The sequence below is a fragment of the Lonchura striata genome, chromosome 26, assembly GCF_050655825.1.
Source record: "Lonchura striata isolate lonStrDom1 chromosome 26, ASM5065582v1, whole genome shotgun sequence".
Classification (NCBI taxonomy): domain Eukaryota; kingdom Metazoa; phylum Chordata; class Aves; order Passeriformes; family Estrildidae; genus Lonchura; species Lonchura striata.
In genome coordinates, this window is record NC_140728.1 from 5303036 (window position 1) to 5326101 (window position 23066).

Below are 23066 nucleotides of genomic sequence, written 5' to 3' on the forward strand. Positions count from 1 at the left end.
TCTTAGGTTTTTTGGGGTTTCTTTTTGTTTATTTTTTGCTCTTAGTAGGGTCCTTTTTTTTTTCTCTTAGCAGGTTTTTTTAATTTTTTTTACGTTTTTTTTCTCTTAGTAGGTTGTTTTTGTGGGTTTTTTTGCTCTTAGTACGATTTTTTTGTTCTTTTTTTAGTAATTTTTGCTCTTAGTAGTTTTTCTTTCTCTTTGTAGATTTTTGGTTTCTTTTAGTAAAGTTTTTTTTTTGTTTTTTTTTTGTTTGTTTTTTTTTCCTCTTAGTAGGTTTTTTGGGGTTTCTTTTTTATTTTTTGCTCTTAGTAGGGTCTTTTATTTTTCTCTTAGTAAGATGGGGTTTTTTTGTTTATTTTTTTTGCTCTTACTAGGTTTTTTTCGGGTTTTTTTTGTGGGTTTTTTTGCTCTTTGTAGGATTTTTTTTTATTCTTTTTTTGGTTATTTTTGCTCTTAGTTTTTTTTTCCTCTTAGTAGGTTTTTTTCTCTTAGTATGTGGGGGGAGTTTTTTGGGTTTTTTTTTAAGGAATGAGATACTCGCTTCGAGGAACACCAAAATCTTCCAAAAAAAAGGAATTTATGGGTTTCTTATCAGAAAAAGCGAATTTCTTGTTTAATTAATCAAAAAATTAATCAAAAAAATCTGCTTTTTATTGTCTTCTAATTGTCCTAACTCTACACTTTATTACTCTAATTGTGTTATTAGTTTTATAACCGATTTATTATTAAAATTTAAAAATTTAAAAACTAAGTGTTGGGCATTTTTCACACTATTATTTAATTTGGTTTGAATAACCACAATTCATCTATAAATAAAACATTTGTTAGCAATGTTCCCCTGGCTTAGAGCTACAGCAGAGCTGCGCCCTTAAATACACAAAATTTTAAAATAAAGTAATTTTTGTGCTCTTACAGTGCTCGAGTTTTCCTGTTCATTTATCCCACAAAGTCACAAAAAAAAAGCAAAAAAAATTCCCTGAAATCTCTCCCATGTTCCTGTGGAAGATCCCAAATTCCCCTTGAGCCTCCTTTTCTCCAGGCTGAGCCCCTTTCATTAATTTTCCAATAAATTTCATTAATTTTTCATTAATTTTTCCATTAATTTCCAATAAATTTCATTATTTTTCCAATAAATTCCATTAATTTTTCCATTAATTTCATTAATTTCCAATAAATTTCATCAGTTTTCCATCAATTTAATCAATTTTACATCAATTTCATTATTTTCCAATAAATTTCATTATTTTCATTAATTTCCAATTAATGTCATTGTTTTCCAATTAATGTCATTAATTTTCCATTAATTTCATTAATTTTCAATTAATTTCATTAATTTCCCAATAAATTTCATTAATTTCAAATAAATTTCATTAATTTCCCAATACATTCCATTAATTTCCTAATAAATTCCATTAATTTTCCAATACATTTCATTAATTTCCCAATAAATTCCATTAATTTACCAATAAATTTCTTTTTTTTCATTAATTTTTCTTTAATTTCATTTTTCATTAATTTCATTAATTTCCAATATATTTCATTAATTTTCCAATAAATTCCATTTATTTTCCAATAAATTTCATTAAATTTCCAATAAATTACATTATTTTTTAATTAATTTCATTATTCTTCATTAATTTCATTATTTTTTCATTAATTTCTAATTAATTTCTAATTAATTCCAGCATTCCCACCAAACTTGTTGGATACCATTCCTTAAATCAAAGCACAAAACTCTGCAAGGACACCACAGTTGAGCAGCCTACCTTTAATCCCTTAAATAGAATCATACAAATATAAAATGGAAGAATAAAATATTTACAGGACCAAAAAAAAAAAAAACCAACTAAAATCAAAATAAACAAAAATGAAAAATAAAAATAAATCCACGGGGATTCCTCTCAATCCCATCTCCAAAATAGGTTGGAAAAGAGGGAAGCAGCCAAGGGGGGAATATTCCAGGTGGTTTTTTTGGGTTTTTTTTTGTTTTTTTTCCCCTCCCACAACGATCCCAGCTGGATGTGGGAGGTTCATTACAGGGAAAAATCCTCAAAATCCAGAGGCACTTGAAGCAATGCTCCTTTTCCCAAATTCCAGGAGGAATTTTGATTTTTCCACCATCCCAAAATTCCAAGAAAAATCCCCCTTGGATCGTTCGGAGCCAGGCTCACCCTGGCAGGGTTTGGTCCAAAATTCCTCCCGGTGTTTTTCCACCCCCGAATTCCCCCCAATTCCGAGTCCACCGTGGATTCCAGAGTTGACACAGTAACTCCAGGGATTTTTTTGGGGTTTTTCTGTCCAGGAGGGAGCTCTGCCATGGGATCTGTGTTGTCCCTCCAGGGAATTCCAAGTGCTCCGTCCCACGTGGGACAAACCCAACCAGGAATTTTGGGATAACTGAGAGCAGACTCTGCCTATTCCCACCAATCCAGCTGGGAAAGCATCTCCTGCACGGATCCAACAGCATTTCCAGCATTTCTTCGGGGTGCCAGGAGGAAATTTTGCTTTTTTAGGGGATTTTTTTTTTTTTGGCGTCGCATCTTTTTCCCCCCCCCCTTTTTTTTTTTTTCCAATAAAAATCCTTCACTTTCAGCTGTCGATCATCTCGGAGAGTTCCAGCAGGAGATCATCCTCATCCTTGCCTGGATCCAGGTCGATTTCTGCCTCCAGTTTTCCCCCGGAGATTTCCCAGATGAGTTTCTCGAAGTCGTCCTCCACCGAGAGCGCGGCTTTGGCGCCGCCGGCTGAGCTCAGGCGCCGCAGCTTCAGCGGCGCCTCCAGGGATGAGGAGCAGGAGGAGGATCCCGACACCTCTGCCTGGGCCAGGGAATGCCCCTGGCTGCCAGGCTGGGGGCTGGCAGAGCAGGGAGAAGGGAGAAGTCAGCGCAGGAGGGACCCGAGGTGGAGTTTGGGGTTTTACAAAGGGGGTTAGGGAGGGTGGGAGGGGCTGGGATTGGGTTTGGGGGAGCTGGGATTGGGTTTGGGGGAGCTGGGATTGGGTTTGGGGGAGCTGGGATTGGGTTTTTGGGAACTGGGAATGGGTTTGGGGGGGCTGGGATTGGGTTTGGGGCAGCTGGGATTGGGTTTGGGGGAGCTGGGATTGGGTTTGGGGGAGCTGGGATTGGGTTTGGGGGAGCTGGGATTGGGTTTGGGGCAGCTGGGATTGGGTTTGGGGCAGCTGGGATTGGGTTTGGGGGAGCTGGGATTGGGTTTGGGGGAACTGGGATTGGGTTTGGGGCAGCTGGGATTGGGTTTGGGGCAGCTGGGATTGGGTTTGGGGGAGCTGGGATTGGGTTTGGGGGAACTGGGATTGGGTTTTTGGGAACTGGGAATGGGTTTGGGGGGGCTGGGATTGGGTTTGGGGGAGCTGGGATTGGGTTTGGGGGAGCTGGGATTGGGTTTGGGGGAGCTGGGATTGGGTTTGGGGGGGCTAGATCAGATTTGGAGAGTTCAGGATCAGATTGGGGAGTCCTGGATTGGGTTTGGGGGATGGGATTGGGTTTGGGGGGCTAGCAGAGCAGGGAAAAGGAAGTAAGTGCAGGAGGGACCCGAGGTGAAGTTTGGGGTTCTACATGGGGGGTTAGGGGAGGGTGGCAGGGGCTGGGATTGGGTTTGGGGCAGCTGGGATTGAGTTTGGGGGGACTGGGACTGGGTTTGCGGGAGCTAGATCAGATTTGGGGAGTCCAGGATCAGGTTTGGGGAGTCCTGGATCAGGTTTGGGGAGTCCTGGATCAGGTTTGGGGAGTCCTGATTGGGTCTGGGGGGGTCTAGATCAGATTTGGTGAGTTCAGGATCAATTTTGTAAATCCAGGATCAATTCTGGGGAGTCCAGGATTGGTTTTGGGGGATGGGATTAATTTTGGCAGTCCAGGATTGGTTTTGGACATTCCTGGATCAATTCTGGGCATTCCTGGATCAATTTTGGGGATTCCTGATCAATTCTGGGCATTCCTAGCTCAGTTTTGAGGATTCTGGATCAATTTTGGGGATTTTTGGATCGATTTTGGGGAGTGCCCCAGTGCAGCACCTGCAGGAACCCAGAGCTGCAGCTTTAATTGCAATTAACAGCTCCTCTGCAGGATTTTGGGATCATTCCCACCCTGCCCACCCCAGAAGGAATTTGGGGTCGGGGTTACCTGATCTGGGAATTCTCCCTCCGAGGCCGGGAGCCCTCGGGGCTGGCAACAACCTGGGAAAGGGGAGCAGGACAAGGGTTAGGGGCTGAAATAGCCCAAATTTCAGGGATTCCTGAAATGGAATCATTCCTGAAATGAGGAAAAATCCCAAATTTTAGGAGATTCTTCTTGGGTATTCCTGAAATGAGGAAAATTCCCAAATTTTAGGGATTCCTGAAATGAAGTTGCTGAAAATGAAGTGATTCCTGAAATGAGGAAAATTCCCTAATGTAGGGATTCCTGAAATGAAATTCTTGAAATGAAATTTTAGGGATTCCTGATATGAGAAAAACTCCCACATTTTAGGAGATTCTTGTTTTGCTTCTTCACCTGAAGTAGGGCATTCCTGAAATGAGGAAAATTCTCACATTTTAGGGATTCCTGAAATGAAATCATTCCTGATATGAGAAAAACTCCCACATTGTAGGAGATTCTTTTTTTTCTGCCTCACCTGAAGCAGGGCATTCCTGAAATGAGGATTTTGGTTTTTTTTTTTTTAAAGGAATTTTTGCCAAAATCCTTTCCGAATCCCAGCAGGGAATTCTGGAGGTGCCTCCAAAGCAGGGATTTGCTGCCCCTGAAAATTCTGGGGTGAAAAGGGATGGGAGAGCTGGAGAAAATTTCATTTTTCCAGGTTTTTTTTTGGGAATTGGGGGGTTTTTGGGGCCTTACCTTGGCCGGGGGCTCTGGGGTGTCCCCGCTGGTGGCACTGAGTGGCTTCACTGCCACCACGGCAGGGGGGTGGCCCTCGGGGACCTTCCTCTTCAGGGGCTGCTTGGGAGGGGCTCTGGCATCCACAGGCTTCAGGCACACCCTGGATTTGGCTGGGGTGGAGGGAAAGGAGGGAAAAAAGAGAAAGAAAGAAACAAAAGTTTATCAAATGCCTTCCTTTATCAATCAAATCCCTTCCCTTATCAACCCCTTTATCTATCAAAGCCCTTTATCAAATCCTTTCATCTATCAAACCTCTTTATCTATCAAATCCCTTGGTCAATAAATCCCTTTATCAAATTCCTCAATCAAATCCCTTTATCAAGCACCTTTATCTATCAAATCCCCTTTATAAATCTAATCCCCTTTATCAATCAAAGCCCTTTATCAAATCCTTTCATCTATCAAATCCCTTTATCAATAAATCCCTTTATCAAAAGGATAAACACCTTCATCAAATTCCTCAATCAAAACCCTTTATCAATTGAACCCCTTTATCTATCAAATCCCTTTATCAATCAAAAGGATAAATCCCTTTACCAATCAAATCCCTTTATCAAATTCCTCTATCAAATCCCCTTTCTCAACCAAATCCTTTTATCAATCAAATCCCTTTATCAAATCCCCTTTATCTATGAAATCTTGGGCAGCTGAGCTCCCTAAACCCCAACCCCATATGAACCATCCCCACAAACCCCCGAGATTCCCACAACCCCCAAAACGTTCCCACAAACCCCAGAGATTCCCACAAACCCCAATCCCAGATCATTTCCACAAACCCCAGAACGTCCCCACAAACCCCAATCCCAGAGATTCCCAGGAACCCCAGCCCTAAAACATCCCCCAAACCCCAGAAGGTCCCCCCAGACCCCAAGCCCACCTCTGCCTCTCCTCTCGGGCTGCTGGGCTCCCTTTTTGCCCGGGTCCCTCTCGGGGTTTGTCCCGACGTCCTCCTGGGATCTGCCCCCTCTCCTCCTGCCCAGCTGGGCAGGTCCCACTGCGGCCTCGGGGCTCCCTGAGCCCGGGGGCTCCTCCTGGTTCCTCTCCTGGATCCTCTCCTGGTTCCTCAGGTTCTTCTCCTGGTTCCTCTCCAGGTTCCTCTGGTTCCTCTCCTGGTTTTTCTCCTGGATCCTCAGTTTCCTCTCCTGGTTCTCCTCCTGGTTCCTCTGGTTCCTCCCCTGGTTCCTCAGATTCCTCTCCTGGTTCTTCTCCTGGTTCTTGTCCGGGCTCCTCTCCTGGTTTTTCTGGTTCCTCTCTTGGTTCTCCTGGTTCCTCTGGATCTTCTCCTGGATCCTCTGAATTTTCTCCTGATTTCTCTCCTGATTTCTCTCCAGGTTCTTCTCTGGGCTCCTCTCCTGATTCCCAGCTGGAATTGTCCCAGGTCCCTGCTGCAGTTTCTCCTGCTGCCGTTTCTCCCACATGATTTCCTCCAGGCTCTTCACCTGAACTCCAGAATTCCCTGAATTCTGACAGGGTTTGGGAAAACACACCGAGAGGGTTATTGGGGTGAAAATCTGGGGATAAAAAACCCAGGGATAAAAACTTAGGGATTAAAAAACCCCAGGGATAAAAAACCCTAGGGATAAAACTCAGGGATAAAAACTTAGGGATAAAAACGTAGGGATAAAAACCCAGGGATAAAAACACCAGGAATAAAAAATCAACTATGGCTAAAAAACTATGGATAAAAAAAAAAAAAGTATGGATAAAAAAAAAAAAGTATGGATAAAAAAATGTGTGAATAAAAATCTATGGGTAAAAAAATCTATGGATAAAAGGATGTATGGATAAAAAATGTATGGATAAAAAATTCTATGGATAAAAATCTAGGGACAAAAAGTTATCTCTGGATAAAACCTATGGGTAAAAAAATCTTATGGGTAAAAATTGTATGGATAAAAAAATTTACAGATAAAAAATCTATGGATAAAAAAATCTATGGGTAAGAATTGATCAGAAAGGGGAGGAATTGATCAGAAATGTGAAGTTTTTATTGTCAGTTTGCTCAGACTCACCTCAGAAGCTGCAGAGCCACTTTTGGGGGAAGGTTTGTTCAGCTCCACAATCATCTTTTCTTCTCTTCCAGGTGCTTTAAACCAAAAAAATATCCAAAAATTGTTTTTTTTTTATTTCTTGGGGGGGTTATTTCTCTATTTTTATGATCAGGAAGCAATTCCTGCAGGATTTTCTCTCTCCTTCAGTCCCACTGGATGACGGGAGCACAACTGCCAAGGGGGAAGCCAAATCCCCAGGGGGGAACCCCAATTCCCAGGAGAACCCAAATCCCCAGGGTGGAACCCCAATTCCCAGGAAAACCCCAATCCCCATGGAGCAGAACTCCCAAGGGGGAAGCACAATTCCAAGTGGAAAACACAACTGCCAAGGAGGAACCCCAATTCCCAGGGTGGAACCCCAATTCCCAGGGTGGAGCAGAACTCCCAAGGAGAACCCCAATTCCCAAAGGAAGCACAATTCCCAAGGGGGAAGCACAATTCCCAGGGTAAAACCTCAATTCTTAGGGTAGAACCCCAATACCCAGGATGGAACCCCAGCTCCCAGAAGAACCCCAGTTCCCAGGGGACCGCAATCCCCACATGGAACCTCAATCCCCAGGAGAACCTCAATTCCCAGGGTGGAACCCCAGCTCCCAGAAGAACCCAAATCCCCAGAGTGGAACCCCAATTCCCAAAGGAACCCAAATCCCTAGGGTGGAACCCCAATTCCCAGGTGGAACCTCAATCCTCAGGGTAGAACCCCAATCCCAAGGCTGTAACCCCAGCTCCCAGGAGAACCCCAGCTCCCAAAAGCGCCCCAATTCCCAGGGTGGAACCCCAATCCCCAGGATGGAACCCCAACTCCCAGAAGAACCCCAGCTCCCAGGAGAACCCCAACCCCCAGTCTGTAACCCCAGCTCCCAGAAGCACCCCAATTCCCACAGGAACCCCAGTTCCCATCTCACCCAGGAGCTTGGTGACCCTCAGCAGCCTCCTGCCCCTCAGGGCAGCCTCGGCTGGGGCAGCAGCAGCAGCAGCAGCAGGAGCAGGAACGTTCTCCCCGCTCTGCTGCATCCTCAGCGCCTTCTCCCTCTTGATCTCCTCCAAGGTTTTGATCCGAACTTCTCCGGCTCCCCTGGCTCTGCCAGGCTCTGCCAGCTGCACCCTGCCTGCCACAGCTGGAGCAGGAATGTTCTGTCTCCTGCCTTCAGCCTCACTTTTGGCCCTGCTGTTGAATTCCTCAGGTTTTTCCTTCTCGTCTCCCAAACTTTTGTGGTTTTTTTCCACCAGGGCTCCTGCCAGGGATTTGGAGCGGGCAGCAAAGGAGGGTCTTGCTCCTAAATTGGGATCTTCAGTTTTCCTTCCATCTGCTGGGATTTTGGCTGGGGGCTCCCCTCTCCTCTGGTTGGCTCTTTCCAGGCGGATTTCCTCCAGGGTTTTCACCCGGATCTCCTCAATGGGCTTGGCAGCTTTGTCTGAGGGCAGAAAAATCCAACCCGGGAGTGAAAGAGCGATCAAGGAGGGGGAAACGTCTCCAGTTTCTCCCAGCACTGAGGGAATTTGGGATTGGCTTGGAAGGACTTTAAAAAACATCCAGGGACTCTGGATGTCTGTCCCAGGCTGCTCCAACCCAGCCTGGGACACTCCCAGGGCTGGAGCAGCCACAGATTCTCTGGGAATTCCTTCCCAGGGAAGGATTTATTCCCAATATCCCATCCAAACCAGCCCAGGGAATCCTGGAATGGGTTGGGTTGGAAGGGTTCATCCAATCCCATGGGCAGGGACATATCCCAGAGTGTATTTTTACCAATTTTACCCATTTTATTAACTTTTTCCACTCTCTAACCTGGCCTTGGGCAATCCCAGGGATGGAGCAGCCCCAGCTCCTCTGGGAATTCCATCCCAGCCCCTCCCAGGGAAGGATTTATTCCCAAAATCCCATCCAACCCCATCAATCTGGAGTCACTCCCCTCATCCTGTCCCCTCCATTCCTTGGGAATTCCCTCTCTATCTTTCCTGCAGGTTTCCCTTTAGGACACAATAAAATCACCCCAAAATTCCTCCTCCTCCAGGCTGAACAATCCCAATTCCCTGAACAATAAATTCCCCCCTCTCCTTTAAACCACTTGGATTTGTAAAATCAAGAGTCAGTCATCCTTTAAAATTAACAATTTAAGGCTGCATGGGAGTTCCTGGGAAGCAAAGAAGGAAAAGGAAAACAAAAAAGGAGTATTTCAAATCTAATTTTTACCTGTCTCAGTACTGCTCTGCTCAGAGGGCAGCCCCAGCCTCTCCTTCAGGGACTTCAGGACTTGAACTAAAAAACAAGAGGAAAAGTTAAAAAAAAAGGGCAAAAATTCCCATTTTGGGTGGGAAATGAGACAGGAGAGCACAGAGTGACCTTGAACCCTCAACCAACGTGCAAACAGAAGCAGGAGAAGAAAGGAGGAACAGAAAGTCCAAAGGGAAAAGCTGGACAGAAAATCCCAACCAGAAAAGCTGGGCAGAAAATCCCAACCAGAAAAGATGGGCAGAAAATTCCAACCAGAAAGGCTGCACAGAAAACACCAAACAGAGAAGATGGACACAAAATCCAAAGGGAAAAGCTGGACAGAAAACCCTGAACAGAAAATCCCAACAGAAAAGATGGGCAGAAAACCCCAAACAGAAAATCCCAAATGGAAAAGCTGGGCAGAAAATCCCAACCAGAAAGGCTGGACAGAAGATCCAAAGGGAAAAGCTGGACAGCAAATCCCAACAGAAAATATGGACAGAAAATCCCAACCAGAAAAGATGGACAGAAAATCCCAACCAGAAAAGCTGGGCAGAAAATCCCAACCAGAAAAGATGGGCAGAAAATTCCAACCAGAAAGGCTGCACAGAAAACACCAAACAGAGAAGATGGACACAAAATCCAAAGGGAAAAGCTGGACAGAAAACCCTGAACAGAAAATCCCAACAGAAAAGATGGGCAGAAAACCCCAAACAGAAAATCCCAAATGGAAAAGCTGGGCAGAAAATCCCAACCAGAAAGGCTGGACAGAAGATCCAAAGGGAAAAGCTGGACAGCAAATCCCAACAGAAAATATGGACAGAAAATCCCAACCAGAAAAGATGGACAGAAAATCCCAACCAGAAAAGCTGGGCAGAAAATCCCAACCAGAAAAGATGGGCAGAAAATTCCAACCAGAAAGGCTGCACAGAAAACACCAAACAGAGAAGATGGACACAAAATCCAAAGGGAAAAGCTGGACAGAAAACCCTGAACAGAAAATCCCAACAGAAAAGATGGGCAGAAAACCCCAAACAGAAAATCCCAAATGGAAAAGCTGGGCAGAAAATCCCAACCAGAAAGGCTGGACAGAAGATCCAAAGGGAAAAGCTGGACAGCAAATCCCAACAGAAAATATGGACAGAAAATCCCAACCAGAAAAGATGGACAGAAAATCCAAATGGAAAAGCTGGACAGAAAACCTTAAACAGAAAAGCTGGACAGAAAATACAAACCAGAAAATCCCAAACAGAGAAAATCCCAAGAGCAAATCCCAGAAAATCCCCCCAGAACAGCTGGGCCAGGTTCCAGGTGGGAATTCCAGCTGGTTTTGGTACCTGTGCCTCTTTTTGGGGCCTTTTCAGCGTTTTCCTGCAGCTCTGCCTTCCTGCCCAGCCTGTCAGCAACGCTCCTCCTCAGGGGCAGGAAAGTTTTCCCACCTTTGGGAAGACAAAAAATGAGAAATTCCTTCAGAATCTTCCTCTGCAGGAGGGTTTAGAACGATCCACAGGAACCTGAATCCTCCCAGATGAGTTTGGAATAGTTTTGGTTTTTAGTTGTTAACAGAATTTTCTGGTTTTGATGTAAATATTTCACAGAGTTTCTCACCCATGAGGGCTTTCCTTTTTCCCAGTCTGTCAGGAAGGTTCAGCTGGATCACAGGGTCCTCCCCTAAAACAAGAAATCACATTTCAGTGCACCAAAAGCATTCCAAATCCCCTTATCCCAAAAAATAAACAAACAAACAAACAAACAAAACCCAAACAAGCAAACAAAAAAAAAAAACAACAAAAAAAAACCTTTTCCAATACAGCCTTTGAAATTCCAATCAGGAAAGGCAGCAGTGCAACTCGGGGTTATTAGGATATTTATCCTAATATTATTAGGATATCTATCCTAAACATTATTATTAATAATAACATATAATATAATAACATATAACATAACATAATACAATATAACATAACATATATAAATATATAATATATATTGCATATATTATATAATACAAAAACATATATATTATATAAAATATATATTATATTAGAGAATATATATTTATATGTATACAATTTATATAAATATATAATAATATATTTATAGCATATACAATATAAAATTTTATAGATAATAAATAATATAATGTACTAATATATAATTAATATACAATAATATAATAAAATAAATAAAATAGGATATAATTAATTATCCTAATTATTATCCTAATTATTATCCTAATTATTATTAATAATAATTATTAGGATATTTATCCTAATAATCAATCTGAGGATTATTAAGGTAATTATCCTAATTGAGTGAGTGGGAATTGAGTGGAATGGGAATTTTGGGGATTTGGGATTACCTTCCTTGGAGGAGAGGGTCACAGTTCTCAGCACGGTCCGGACGTTTTCCTTCTCTGGCACGGGAATGCTCCGGGCTTGGAGAGGCTCCACAGCCACTCCTGAAGGACCTTCTGCATGGAAAAACATGGAAAAATCAGGATATTTAACAATTTTCCTTGGAATTCCAAGTAGCAAAACCAGCTGCCACATACCAGAATAGCCCCTCTAAAAAAAAATGAAAGTTTGTCCTTGTAGGATCTCCCAATTTGCAAAAAAAAATTTAATTTCCTTGCAATTATCCAAGGAAAATCAGGATTAAAGCCAAGGATGAACAAAAGGCAGAAGGATAAGGAGGGATTTTAGGGATATTAACTCACCACCTTGTTTTTTGGCTTTTTCCTTGAGTTTCTTCAGTTTGATCTCTTCCAAGGTTTTTATTCCAAAATTTAAGTTGTCATCTGGAAGCACAGAACAGTTCAGGAAATGGAGGTAAATCCTTCCCAAAATATTGGGAATAAACCCTGCCAACATTCCCCAGGAGGCAAAAAGCCCAAAAAAAGGGGGGATTTTGGAAAACTGGCAGCTTTTTTCACCCTCCAAGGGAAAATCCACACTTTTGAGCACAAAGTCATGGAGAGGGATTAAAGATTCCTGAATTCCTTGGATCTGGATTTCCACAATGCCAGAAGGGACACTGCAGACATTTAAACTCTCTCTCAACTCCACTTTAAACTTCAATTAAATCTCTCTAAATTCCACTTAAACATCCCTAAACTCAACTCTAAACTCTCTCCCAACTCTGCTCTAAACTCCATTTAAACTCCACTTTAAAGTCTCTCTCAACTCCACATTAAACCTCCCTTTTACTCCACTAAAATCTCCCTCAACTCCACTCTAAACTCCATTTAAACTCTGCCCTGAACTCCATTTAAACTCCAATTAAACCTCTCCCAATTCCATTTAAACTCTCTCCTAACTCCAAACTCCATTTCAACTCCACTTAAACCTCTCCCAACTCCACTTAAACCTCCCTAAACTCCACTCTAAACTCAATTTAAACTCTAAACTCTCTCCCAACTCCACTTCAAACCTCTTCCAATTCCACTTAAACCTCCCTAAACTTCACTTTAAACCTCTAATTGCACTCTGAACTCTCCCAACTCCATTTTCAACTCTCTCCCAATTCCACTTAAACCTCTCCCAACTCCTCTCTAAACTCTCTCCCAACTCCACTCTAAACTCCCTAAACTCCACTCAAAACTCTTTCAATTCTACTTAAACCTCTCCCAAATCCACTTCTATCTCTCTCTCCACTCTAAACTGTCTCTAAACTCCACTTTAAACCTCCCTAAACTCCTCTCTAAACTCTCAATTCCACTCTCCATTTACACTCTGCCCTGAACTCCATTTAAACTCCAATTAAACCTCTCCCAATTCCACTTAAACTCTCTCCCAACTCCAAACTCTCTCCTAACTCCACTCTAAACTCTATTTCAACTCCACCCCAAACTCTCACTGAACTCCACTTAAACCTCTCCCAATTCCACTTAAACCTCCCTAAACTCCACTTAAACCTCCCTAAACTCCGCTCTAAACTCCATTTAAACTCCACTCTAAACTCCATTTAAATCCCACTTTAAACTCCATTTTCTCCCCCAAAACCAACCCAGGAGGTTTTCCCCTGCCTGGGGGCAGATGGTGAGGTGGGAATGGACTCCTGGATTCCACCCAGCATCCCTGGGCTCTGTTTGACTTTGGGAATATTTTGCTTTTAGCTGTGAAATTCCCTCTCCAAGCCCCTGGAATACCTTGCTTTGCAGTGGGATTGGATTTCCTGGTGGAAATCACCCTCAGCCCATTGTGGGTTTCTGTGGCTGGGGGCTGCACTGGGGTTTTGGTTTCTTCTCCTTCTTCAGAAAGCTGGTCTGGAAGGGAAAATCAAACCCAAAATAAAATCATTTATAGAGTAAAGATTGAACAATAATTTTTAGGTGGTTTAATATTTCAATCCTTAAAAATATTTACTGCTCATTTCTCCAGCTTAAACTGGTGCATAAATCCCAAATTTTTGTGATGTTTATTCCGATTTCAAGCATAAATACTCAAAATAAATTACAGATTTCTCACCGTCATCATCTTCATCATCATCTGCAGCGTTGATGACCACAGGGGGATGGGTGGGACTGGGAACATTCTCTGAATTTTCCACTTTCATCACCCCCCTGAGCTGCGGGGAGGGGTTGGACTGAACGGAGAGTTTGTTCTGCTGCAGCTGCACCAGCTTCACCTCGTCCTCTGCAGCCTCGGGGGGGCTTGGCAGGGTGGCTGCAAAGGAAAAACAGCACAAAATTTGAGGATAAAATTGAAAATTTAATAACAAAACACTCCTGGATTCAGTTCTGTATTCCACACCCATAAAGGGATTGAAAAGAAAAGGGAAAAGGAACCTTGAAAAGCAAAAATCACCAACCAAAAAAATTTAAAATTAGAATTTTGCCCTTTTCCCCTGACTGCAAATCAAATCTGCCTTTCAGGAAGTGTGGCTAGAAAGGAAAAATATCCTAAATTTTGAGGCTAAAGTTGAAAATTTGAGAATAAATCATTCCTGGATTCAGTTCTGTATTCCCCATTCATAAAGGGATTGAAGGAGAAGGGAAAAGGAACCTTGAAAAGCAAAAATCAGCAAGAAAATAATTTTAAAATTGGAATTTTGCTCCTTTCCTCTGACTGCAAATCTGCCTTTCAGGAAGAGTGGCTGGAAAGGAAAAATATCCCAGATTTTGAGGCTAAAGTTGAAAATTTAAGAATAAATGGATTGAATTCTGTAACCCCACCTGTAAAGAGATTAAAGGAGAAGGGAAAAGGAACCTTGAAAAGCAAAAATCACCAAGCAAAAAGCAAGGAAAAAAATTTAAAATTAGAAATTTCCCCCGACTGCAAAAGTCTCTCTTTTCTTGGATATTCAGCATGGATTTTTGGGTATTTTTGAGGAAAAATGAGACGGAAAACTCACTTTTGCTCAGACCCACATCCAGGTAATTTTAAGGAATATTCCCCATGAATTTTTGGGTATTTTGAGGAAAAATTACATGGAAAACTCACTTTTGCTCAGACCCACATCCAGGTAATTTTAAGGAATATTCCCCATGAATTTTTGGGTATTTTGAGGAAAAATTACATGGAAAACTCACTTTTGCTCAGACCCACATCCAGGTAATTTTAAGGAATATTCCCCATGAATTTTTGGGTATTTTGAGGAAAAATTACATGGAAAACTCACTTTTGCTCAGACCCACATCCAGGTAATTTTAAGGAATATTCCCCATGAATTTTTGGGTATTTTGAGGAAAAATTACATGGAAAACTCACTTTTGCTCAGACCCACATCCAGGTAATTTTAAGGAATATTCCCCATGAATTTTTGGGTATTTTGAGGAAAAATTACATGGAAAACTCACTTTTGCTCAGACCCACATCCAGGTAATTTTAAGGAATATTCCCCATGAATTTTTGGGTATTTTGAGGAAAAATTACATGGAAAACTCACTTTTGCTCAGACCCACATCCAGGTAATTTTAAGGAATATTCCCCATGAATTTTTGGGTATTTTGTGGAAAAATGAGATGGAAAACTCACTTTTGCTCAGACCCACATCCAGGTAATTTTAAGGAATATTCCCCATGAATTTTTGGGTATTTTGAGGAAAAATTACATGGAAAACTCACTTTTGCTCAGACCCACATCCAGGTAATTTTAAGGAATATTCCCCATGAATTTTTGGGTATTTTGAGGAAAAATTACATGGAAAACTCACTTTTGCTCAGACCCACATCCAGGTAATTTTAAGGAATATTCCCCATGAATTTTTGGGTATTTTGAGGAAAAATTACATGGAAAACTCACTTTTGCTCAGACCCACATCCAGGTAATTTTAAGGAATATTCCCCATGAATTTTTGGGTATTTTGTGGAAAAATGAGATGGAAAACTCACTTTTGCTCAGACCCACATCCAGGTAATTTTAAGGAATATTCCCCATGAATTTTTGGGTATTTTGAGGAAAAATTACATGGAAAACTCACTTTTGCTCAGACCCACATCCAGGTAATTTTAAGGAATATTCCCCATGAATTTTTGGGTATTTTGTGGAAAAATGAGATGGAAAACTCACTTTTGCTCAGACCCACATCCAGGTAATTTTAAGGAATACTTCCCATGAATTCTTGGATTTCCAGCATGATTTTTTAGCAATTTTAAGGAAAAATGAGATGGAAAACTGACTTTTGCTCAGACCCACATCCAGCTAATTTTAAGCAATATTCCCCATGATTTTTTAGCAATTTTAGGGAAAAATGAGATGGAAAACTGACTTTTGCTGGGGGGCAGGAAGAGCCCGTCCACGTAGCGGCCCTTGGCGTGGTGGAAGGCGCAGTTGTGCTTCTGGCAGCCCCCGGGCTGGTTCTCCCAGTAACAGGCGATCTCACTCCTCTTTTTCTGGGAAAAAAACATAAATCCAAACTCAGGGAATTCCCTCCTGGAGAATCCCACTCGCTCTGTTAACAAGGAAAAGGTTTAGAGAGGGGAAAAATCGGAATTTTGCTGGGTTTTTTCATTCAGCGGGATGGTATCGAGGGGTTAAATTAATATAAAATTCAAAATAATGGGATTATTCCCAAAGGAAAAAAATCAAGTTTTGCTTTGTCATGGGGTTAAATTAAAATAAAATTCAAAATAATGGGATTATTCCCAGAGAAAAAAGTCAATTTTCAGATTTCAGTTGTTGGTGAAATCCACCTGAATTTATCTTGCATAGCTTTAGCTCCTTCCCATCTTTTTTTTTTATCTTTACTCTGTACAACTGCAAGAGCTCAGGATAAAAAAATTAGGAAAAATTCCAGCTTAGGATAAAAAATTTAGGGAGAAATACAAGTTCTCAGGAATTCCAAAAGCTCAGGATAAAAAATTTAGAGAGAAATTCCAGCTCTCAGGAATTCCAATAGCTCAGGATAAATTTAAAGAGATTTTCCAGCTTTTAGGAATTCCAAGAACTCAGGATAAAAAATTTAGGAAGAAATTCCAGCTTAGGATAAAACATTTGAGGAAAATTCCAGCTTAGGATAAAAAATTTAGAGAGAAATTCCAGCTCTCAGGAATTCCAAGAGCTCAGGATACAAAATCTGGGAAGAAATTCCAGCTCAGGATAAAAAAGATTGAGGAAAATTCCAGCTTTTAGGAATTCCAAGAGCTCAGGATGAAGAATCTGGCAAAAATTCTAACTTCGGATAAAAAATTTGGGGAAAATTCCATCTTAGGATAAAAAATTTAGGGAAAAATTCCATCTCCCAGGTTTTTTTTTTTCCCACCACATTTAAAGAGTGGGATCCACATGGAACATAGGGAACAACATCATTTAACACAAGAAAAACACCTCAAAAATCAATTTTTTTCCTCCTTTACCTCCCTCCTGGTAACCCAAATCCCTGCTGGGGAAGGGTATTAACGCCCCCAGATCCCTGGGAGGGTGTGGCAGGGATTTTTGGGGTGAGCAGAGGGGTTTTGGGGGGCACTCACATCGATTTCCATGTGCCTGAACCTGCAGATGTTCCTGAAGCACCTCCCCTCCTGCCACAGCGTGCAGACGGTCTCGCTGCCCAGGGCGGCCTCGCAGTGCCGGAAGGAGCAGGAATCGCCCTGAAATCCACAAAAAACAGTGAAATTCCAAAGGAAATCAGCAAAAAAATCAAAGGGGAAACTCACTGAAATTCACGGGAAATCAGCAAAAAAAAAGCCCCACAGGAATCGCCCTGAAAGCCACAGAAAAACAGTGAAATTCCAAAGGAAATCAGCAAAAAAAAACACCACAGGAAAACTCCCTGAAATCCAGAGGAAAACTCCCTGAAATCCAGAGGAAAACTCCCTGAAATCCACAGGAAATCAGAAAAAAAAAAAAAAAGAAAAAAAAAAATTAAAGAAAAAAAAAAAAAAAGGGGAAATCCACAGGGAAATCAGCAAAAAAAAAACTGAGAGAAGGAACAGGAAACTCCCCAAAATCCACAGGAAATCAGCAAAATTCCACAGGAAATCAGCAAAAATACCACAGGAATCACCCTAAAATCCACAGGAAATCAGCAAAATTCCACAGGAAAACTCCCTGAAATCCAGACGAAAACTCCCTGAAATCCACAGGAAATCAGCAAAAAAAAAACAAACTCCCACAGGAATCGCCCTGAAATCCACAGGAAATCAGCAATAAACCCCACAGGAATTGCCCTGAAATCCACAGAAAATCAGGAAAAACACCACAGGAAAACTCCCTGAAATCCACAGGAAATCGGCAAAAAAAAACGAGAGGAAGGAACAGGAATCTCCCTGAAATCCACAGAAAATCAGCAAAATCGGAAAAAAAAAAAAAGGGGGGGGGTAAAAACCCACTCAGCTTCAAAAGAGAATCAAAAGGGTTAAAAAAAAACAGAATGGGAAAAGCAGACAGGTTAAAAATGGGATGGAAAAAGCACAGCTTTAAAAATGGGATGAGACAATGACAAAGGCTAAAAATGGGATGGGAAAAGCAAAAAGGTTAAAAAATGGGATGGGAAAAGGACAGGTTAAAAAAAATGGGATGGGAACAATCACAAAAGTGAAAAATGAGCTGGGACAAGGACACAAGTTTGAAAAGCAAAGGGCTGGAAATGGAAACGACACAGCTTAGAGAAATGCAGATTTCCAACCCGGGAGCTGATCAATGAACCAATAACCAATCAATAATCAATAATGATTATTATTGCTCCCAGAGGGGTCGGGCTCACCTTGTTGCAGGTGGAGTAGAAGTAGAAGTAGCAGTCATCCCCCTGGCTGGACATGCTGAGGGATCCTCACAGCTTACTCAGGCTTTGCTCCTCCCTTCTCCAGAATTGGCTTCTCTGCCTTAGCTGTGACAGCTCCTTTTTAAAAGTCACCCTGCAGAAAGGGATCAGGATGAAAAATCAGGATTTAGACTCGTTTCCTATTAACTGGTTAAATTATGTATGCGTTGAAGTTAAATAGGAATAAAAATAAAGCTGAATTTGGTGAAAAATTTGGTTTTTATGTGAATTTTTAAAGCAGATTTGGTCAAAGTGCAGGGGTTTTGTCAGTATAAATTGGGATTTGGGAGCTTAGGAAGAGTTCTGGGTCTTGAGGTTGAGAAATATTAGAAGCGACCCCAAAAATTAGGAAGTGACCCCAAAAATTAGGGAGTGATCCCAAAAAACTAGGGAGTGACCCCAAAAAATTAGGAGGTAACCCCAAAAAAGTTAGGGAGTGACCCCAAAACAAAGGCACTTCTTCAAAAATTGGGTGCGATTTTCAGTTATTGATGATACAAGAAAATTTTAATAATAAATTAAATAAATGTTTTGATATTGTTATAATGTATTATTTGATATCACACTATTATTACAAATCCCAGGGGGATTTTTTTCCCCCAGTCCCAGGGAGATTTCGTCTCCATTTTCCCCCCAATCCCAGAGGGATTTTTCCTCCAATTTTCCCCAATCCCAGAACATTTTCCCCAGTCCATGGGGGATTTCCCCCCAATTTCCCCCCAAACCCAGGCCCTTTACCCCCTAATCCCAGGGGGATTTTCCTCCAATTTTTCCTCAAATCCAGGGCATTTTTCCCTCAATCCCAGGGGGATTTTCCTCCAATTTTTCCTCAAATCCAGGGCATTTTTCCCTCAATCCCAGGGGGATTTTCCCCCAGTTTTCAACCAAATCCAGGGCATTTTTCCCTCAATCCCAGGGGGATTTTCCCTCAAATCCAGGCCATTTCCCCCCAATCTTTCCCCCAAATCCAGGGCATTTTCCCTCAATCCCAGGGGGATTTTCCTCCAATTTTTCCTCAAATCCAGCCCATTTTTCCCTCAATCCCAGGGGGATTTTCCCCCCAGTTTTCCCTCAAACCCAGCCCATTTTTCCCCCAAATTTAGGCCACTTTTCCCATCCCAGGCCACTCTGGAGCTCACCCACCTGGCCCCGCTGAGCCCAGCCTTGGCTCTTCCCAGCCATGCAGTTCCCCTCTCCTGTAGGCCGAAGGATTCCGTCAATGAATAACAAAGGGGCAGAAAAAAATTTTGAATTTTGCCTTTTTTTTTTTTGTTTTGTTTGGATTTTTTTTTTTTTTTTTTTTTCCTCCTGACAATTCCAAGGGAACCTCTCAGCCAACAATTCCAAAACTCTGAGGTGCTCTCAGAACAATCTGATAATTAATGGAGGAATTGAGTCCATTGCAAATCTGGCACACTGGAGACAGCCAGGGATATTTTAGCTCTTCCAATAAAAAAAAAATTAAAAAAAAAATAAACAAAAAAAATATAAAAAAAGCGCCCCAGCTGCTTTTTTTTTTTTTTTTTTTTTAAGATGAACTCAGGATTCAAAATGGCTGCAAAAATAAGGCTCCATCTTCCACAGCTGGGGAAATTTCTAATTTTTTTTTAATTTTTTTTTTTAATTATTTAATTCAGTAAGTTGCAATTTCGGGTCTTCTGAGATTTCTTCACCTATTAAGAAAACACAAAAACCTTCCCCCGTCCTTTATGACCTGTACAATAAAAAGAAACAACCCCAAATTTGTGTGTATAAACCCAGAAATGTGTTTATACACACCCCACCAGAGGGAGGGACAGCAGAACAAGGAGAAAAAACAGCAATAAAATTCAAATTTTGGGCCCATTTCCCACATGAATCTCTCATGGAGGGGGGGAAAAATGAGATTATTTGATGGATTTTTGATGGGGTGAGAGGGGATTTGGGGACACGGGGACAGCACAGGGACAAACACATCCACCCCCATCCCTCAGGCAAGGAAAAACTGAATTTTCGAGGGGATTTTTGGCAGGAATTTGTTGGGTTTTCCATCAAATATTCCAATTTTTCCATTTGTGCTGTTGCCTAATCCATTCATCCACCATTAGCTCGTCCCAGCAGCTGACTGGGGGTTTTGGTGCCACCAAAAATTGATTTTTTTTCGCATGAATCACGCTTTTCTTTTGAATATTCTTCTAATAAATCTGATTTTTAGGGCTCTTTTCCACACAACCTTGTACCCAGAACAGCTAAAATACAAATAAAAGTTAATTTTACCCCTCAGATATTTCTGTGCAAAGGATTTTTCACACTTTGGGGAAGACAAAATTCAGTGAAATTTTTCTTTACAGCTTAAGAAGAAACAGTTTGAACCTTTTTACTCACACAAACAAAATTTTCAATTTTCCCAGGAATTTTTTTTTTGTTTTGGCCAGAGAATTTTCCCAAATCTAAAATAAAGAGAGGAAAAATTGGGTTTTCATATTAATTATTGGTTTGGTTTTTTTTGCTGCTTGAGAAAGGGAATAAAACAGGATTTAAATGCATTTTTGGACCTTCAAAATCAGATTTTCCAGGGGAATTTATTCCTAAAAATTCCTGGAAATTTTCTTCTTTTCCTCAGGGTTTTTTCCCCAATGTTCTTGAGAGTTAAATTGAAATTTCAAGGCTGAATTTGCTGAATAAGGGGTGATAAAATCAGGAATTTAAACCCAAACCAGGCTAGAAAATGGAATTTTCACAATTAAAAACGCAACATTTTCCTACATCCAGCACCTTGGGGGGAAAGAAAATCCCTGGAGATTTAATTCAGGGATTTAATTTAATTCAATTGAGAAATTCAATCAGCTTTTTGCCGCCCATATTTTTCCACATTTCAGTTCAGAGTCTCAATTTTCTTTAAATAATTGGAATAAAACCTTGAAAATCAACAAAACAACAGAAAAAAAATCAACCAAACCTCCCCTCCCCAAACCCCCTCCAAGTTCTAAACTTCATCAAGGTAATTTAATTATTAAAAGGTTCATTAAATATTTTTTTTTTTGTTTAATTTTAAACTGGTGTCGAGGTGGCAATCAAAAAAAAAATCTGAATAAAAATTAGTAACTCTGGTGCACTCAGCAGGTCTCAAATGAATTCAAATTAAGGAAAATTTAAAAAACATTTTTTTGTCCAAAATACCATTAAAATTTTTCTGGTAAAATATTTTTTAAACCAATTGTTTCTAAAAAAAAAAAAAAAATCAAAAAATTAAAATTTTTTAGAAACCAGGACCTGAGGGTCAGCAAAAACCAGGCCAAAAACCAACACAAACTTTTTGTTTTTAAAGGGAAAATTTAAATTTTTAGAAGGAAAATAAAGAATTTTCCTGTGAGGAATTCTTGGATTTCAAACCCCCAAATTTGTGCTTTAAAGTCCTGATGATTTATCAGGTGAAAAAAGAAGGAAAAGCACCAAAAATTCCACTTTTTTACCCATTTTTAACCTTTTATTTTCCTCTCTCCTCCAGCTTTTCCTCCTCAGGAATCAACTCCAAACCAAGGGAAGCTGCTACAGCCACTCTTGAATAAAACAGGAATAATTAAATAAAATTTATTTTCCTTTTGGCTTTTTTCTCTATTTTTGTGCTCAACCCCAAGGCCTGGCAATGATTTCTTGTGACAATTCCTCCCCATCATGGGAATCTTTTCTTAAATCCCAAAAATATTCGATTTTCCAAAAAAAAAAAAAAAAAAAATCCAATTTTTCCCTGGATTTCACCTTGGAAAATGCCACCACCAGGAAGTTTTACCTGGAAAATTCCCCCTGCTCTGCTTCAGCTGTGCCCAAATTCAACCCTTTATTCCCCTTTTATTTAATTCTACTTTTTTAAAACTTCCTGTTTTATTGAATTCTAATTTTTTACACCCAAATATTTAGGTTTTTATTTAGGATATGCACGACCCTGAGTGCAATTCTGGGAATAACCTGGAGGCTTTACAACAACAAAAAAAAAAATCACATTTTGGTTTTTCTGTACCAAAAACGACGTCAGAAATCTCTCAGCTCCAACCTTTAAAAAAAACCCAAGAAAATACCCGAAAAATTCGAATTTTGTTGGTTTTTTTTAACAACCTCAAGGAAGATTTCAGCCCGGTCCTGAAGTTCCTTTAGGGAATGAGGAGAAATTTGGTGACTGTATTAGAAATACCCCTCAGACGCGTTGATACAACAAGGAGAAAGGAGATTTAAGCTGAAAATGAGGAAAATTAGGAAGTATTTCTGCTGAAAAATCGAATTTTGTGAGGGGATGAGCGCTGAGGGGAAAAACCTCGGGGTTACACCGGGCGCGCTGCTCCTCCAACCCAAACCCCCGGGGCACAAAACCCACCGAAACCCGATGTTAATCCCGCTAATTCCACCTCATCCCGCTAATTTCACTTTACTAATCCCGTTTTACCCCGATTTATTCAAATTTATCCCAATTTATTCAAATTTATCCCGGTTTATCCCGCTCGTCCCTCAGCGTCCCCGCTGTGGGGGCAGCGCGGGGGACGCGCGGCCTGGCGGAGGAGGCAGCGCCGCCCTCGCCCCGCCGCGTCCCCCTCCCAACCGCCGCCGCGGGGCTCCGAAGCGCTTTTATTTACGGTCGCTCAGGGAGTTTTACCGAGCCCCCGGGGGCCGCCGCGCCGCTGTTCGCCGCGATCCGCCGCGATCCGCCGCCGCCGTGTCGCCGGTGCCCGGCTCAAAGAT

The 23066-nt window shown here is 41.3% G+C and overlaps 1 protein-coding gene across 10 annotated transcripts; it reads right to left on the bottom strand.

The window, feature by feature from the left end:
• Window positions 1-1753: 1753 nt before the first annotated feature.
• Window positions 1754-23066, bottom strand: ZC3H11A (zinc finger CCCH-type containing 11A). Of its 10 annotated transcripts, none has more exons than XM_085561322.1 (19): window positions 22981-23066; window positions 20721-20785; window positions 19500-19552; window positions 18300-18450; window positions 17065-17184; window positions 15864-15987; window positions 13622-13819; window positions 13303-13419; window positions 11875-11952; window positions 11515-11625; window positions 10761-10823; window positions 10490-10591; window positions 9132-9197; window positions 7846-8355; window positions 6902-6975; window positions 5767-6352; window positions 4848-4999; window positions 4137-4189; window positions 1754-2854 (listed from the first exon to the last, which is right to left on the bottom strand). In XM_085561322.1, exons 4-19 carry the CDS (start codon window positions 18351-18353, stop codon window positions 2590-2592), a joined length of 2673 nt encoding a protein of 890 aa, XP_085417448.1. In that variant the 5' UTR covers window positions 18354-18450; window positions 19500-19552; window positions 20721-20785; window positions 22981-23066; the 3' UTR covers window positions 1754-2589. The 10 variants fall into 10 exon arrangements, with proteins under 10 accessions (XP_085417448.1, XP_077645198.1, XP_085417445.1 ...); XM_077789072.2 differs by having other exon boundaries at window positions 11872-11952; XM_085561319.1 differs by having other exon boundaries at window positions 11872-11952; window positions 19500-20070.

Bases quoted from the DNA above. Each gene is read 5' to 3' on its own strand.
- ZC3H11A (XM_021538797.4), bottom strand. From the start codon at position 18,353: ATGTCCAGCCAGGGGGATGACTGCTACTTCTACTTCTACTCCACCTGC. The intron at 17,185-18,299 runs GTGAGCCCGACC...TGTGGATTTCAG, and splicing joins TCTACTCCACCTGCAACAAG to GGCGATTCCTGCTCCTTCCG. The intron at 6,976-7,845 runs GTGAGATGGGAA...TTTGGTTTAAAG, and splicing joins GAGGGTCACCAAGCTCCTGG to CACCTGGAAGAGAAGAAAAG.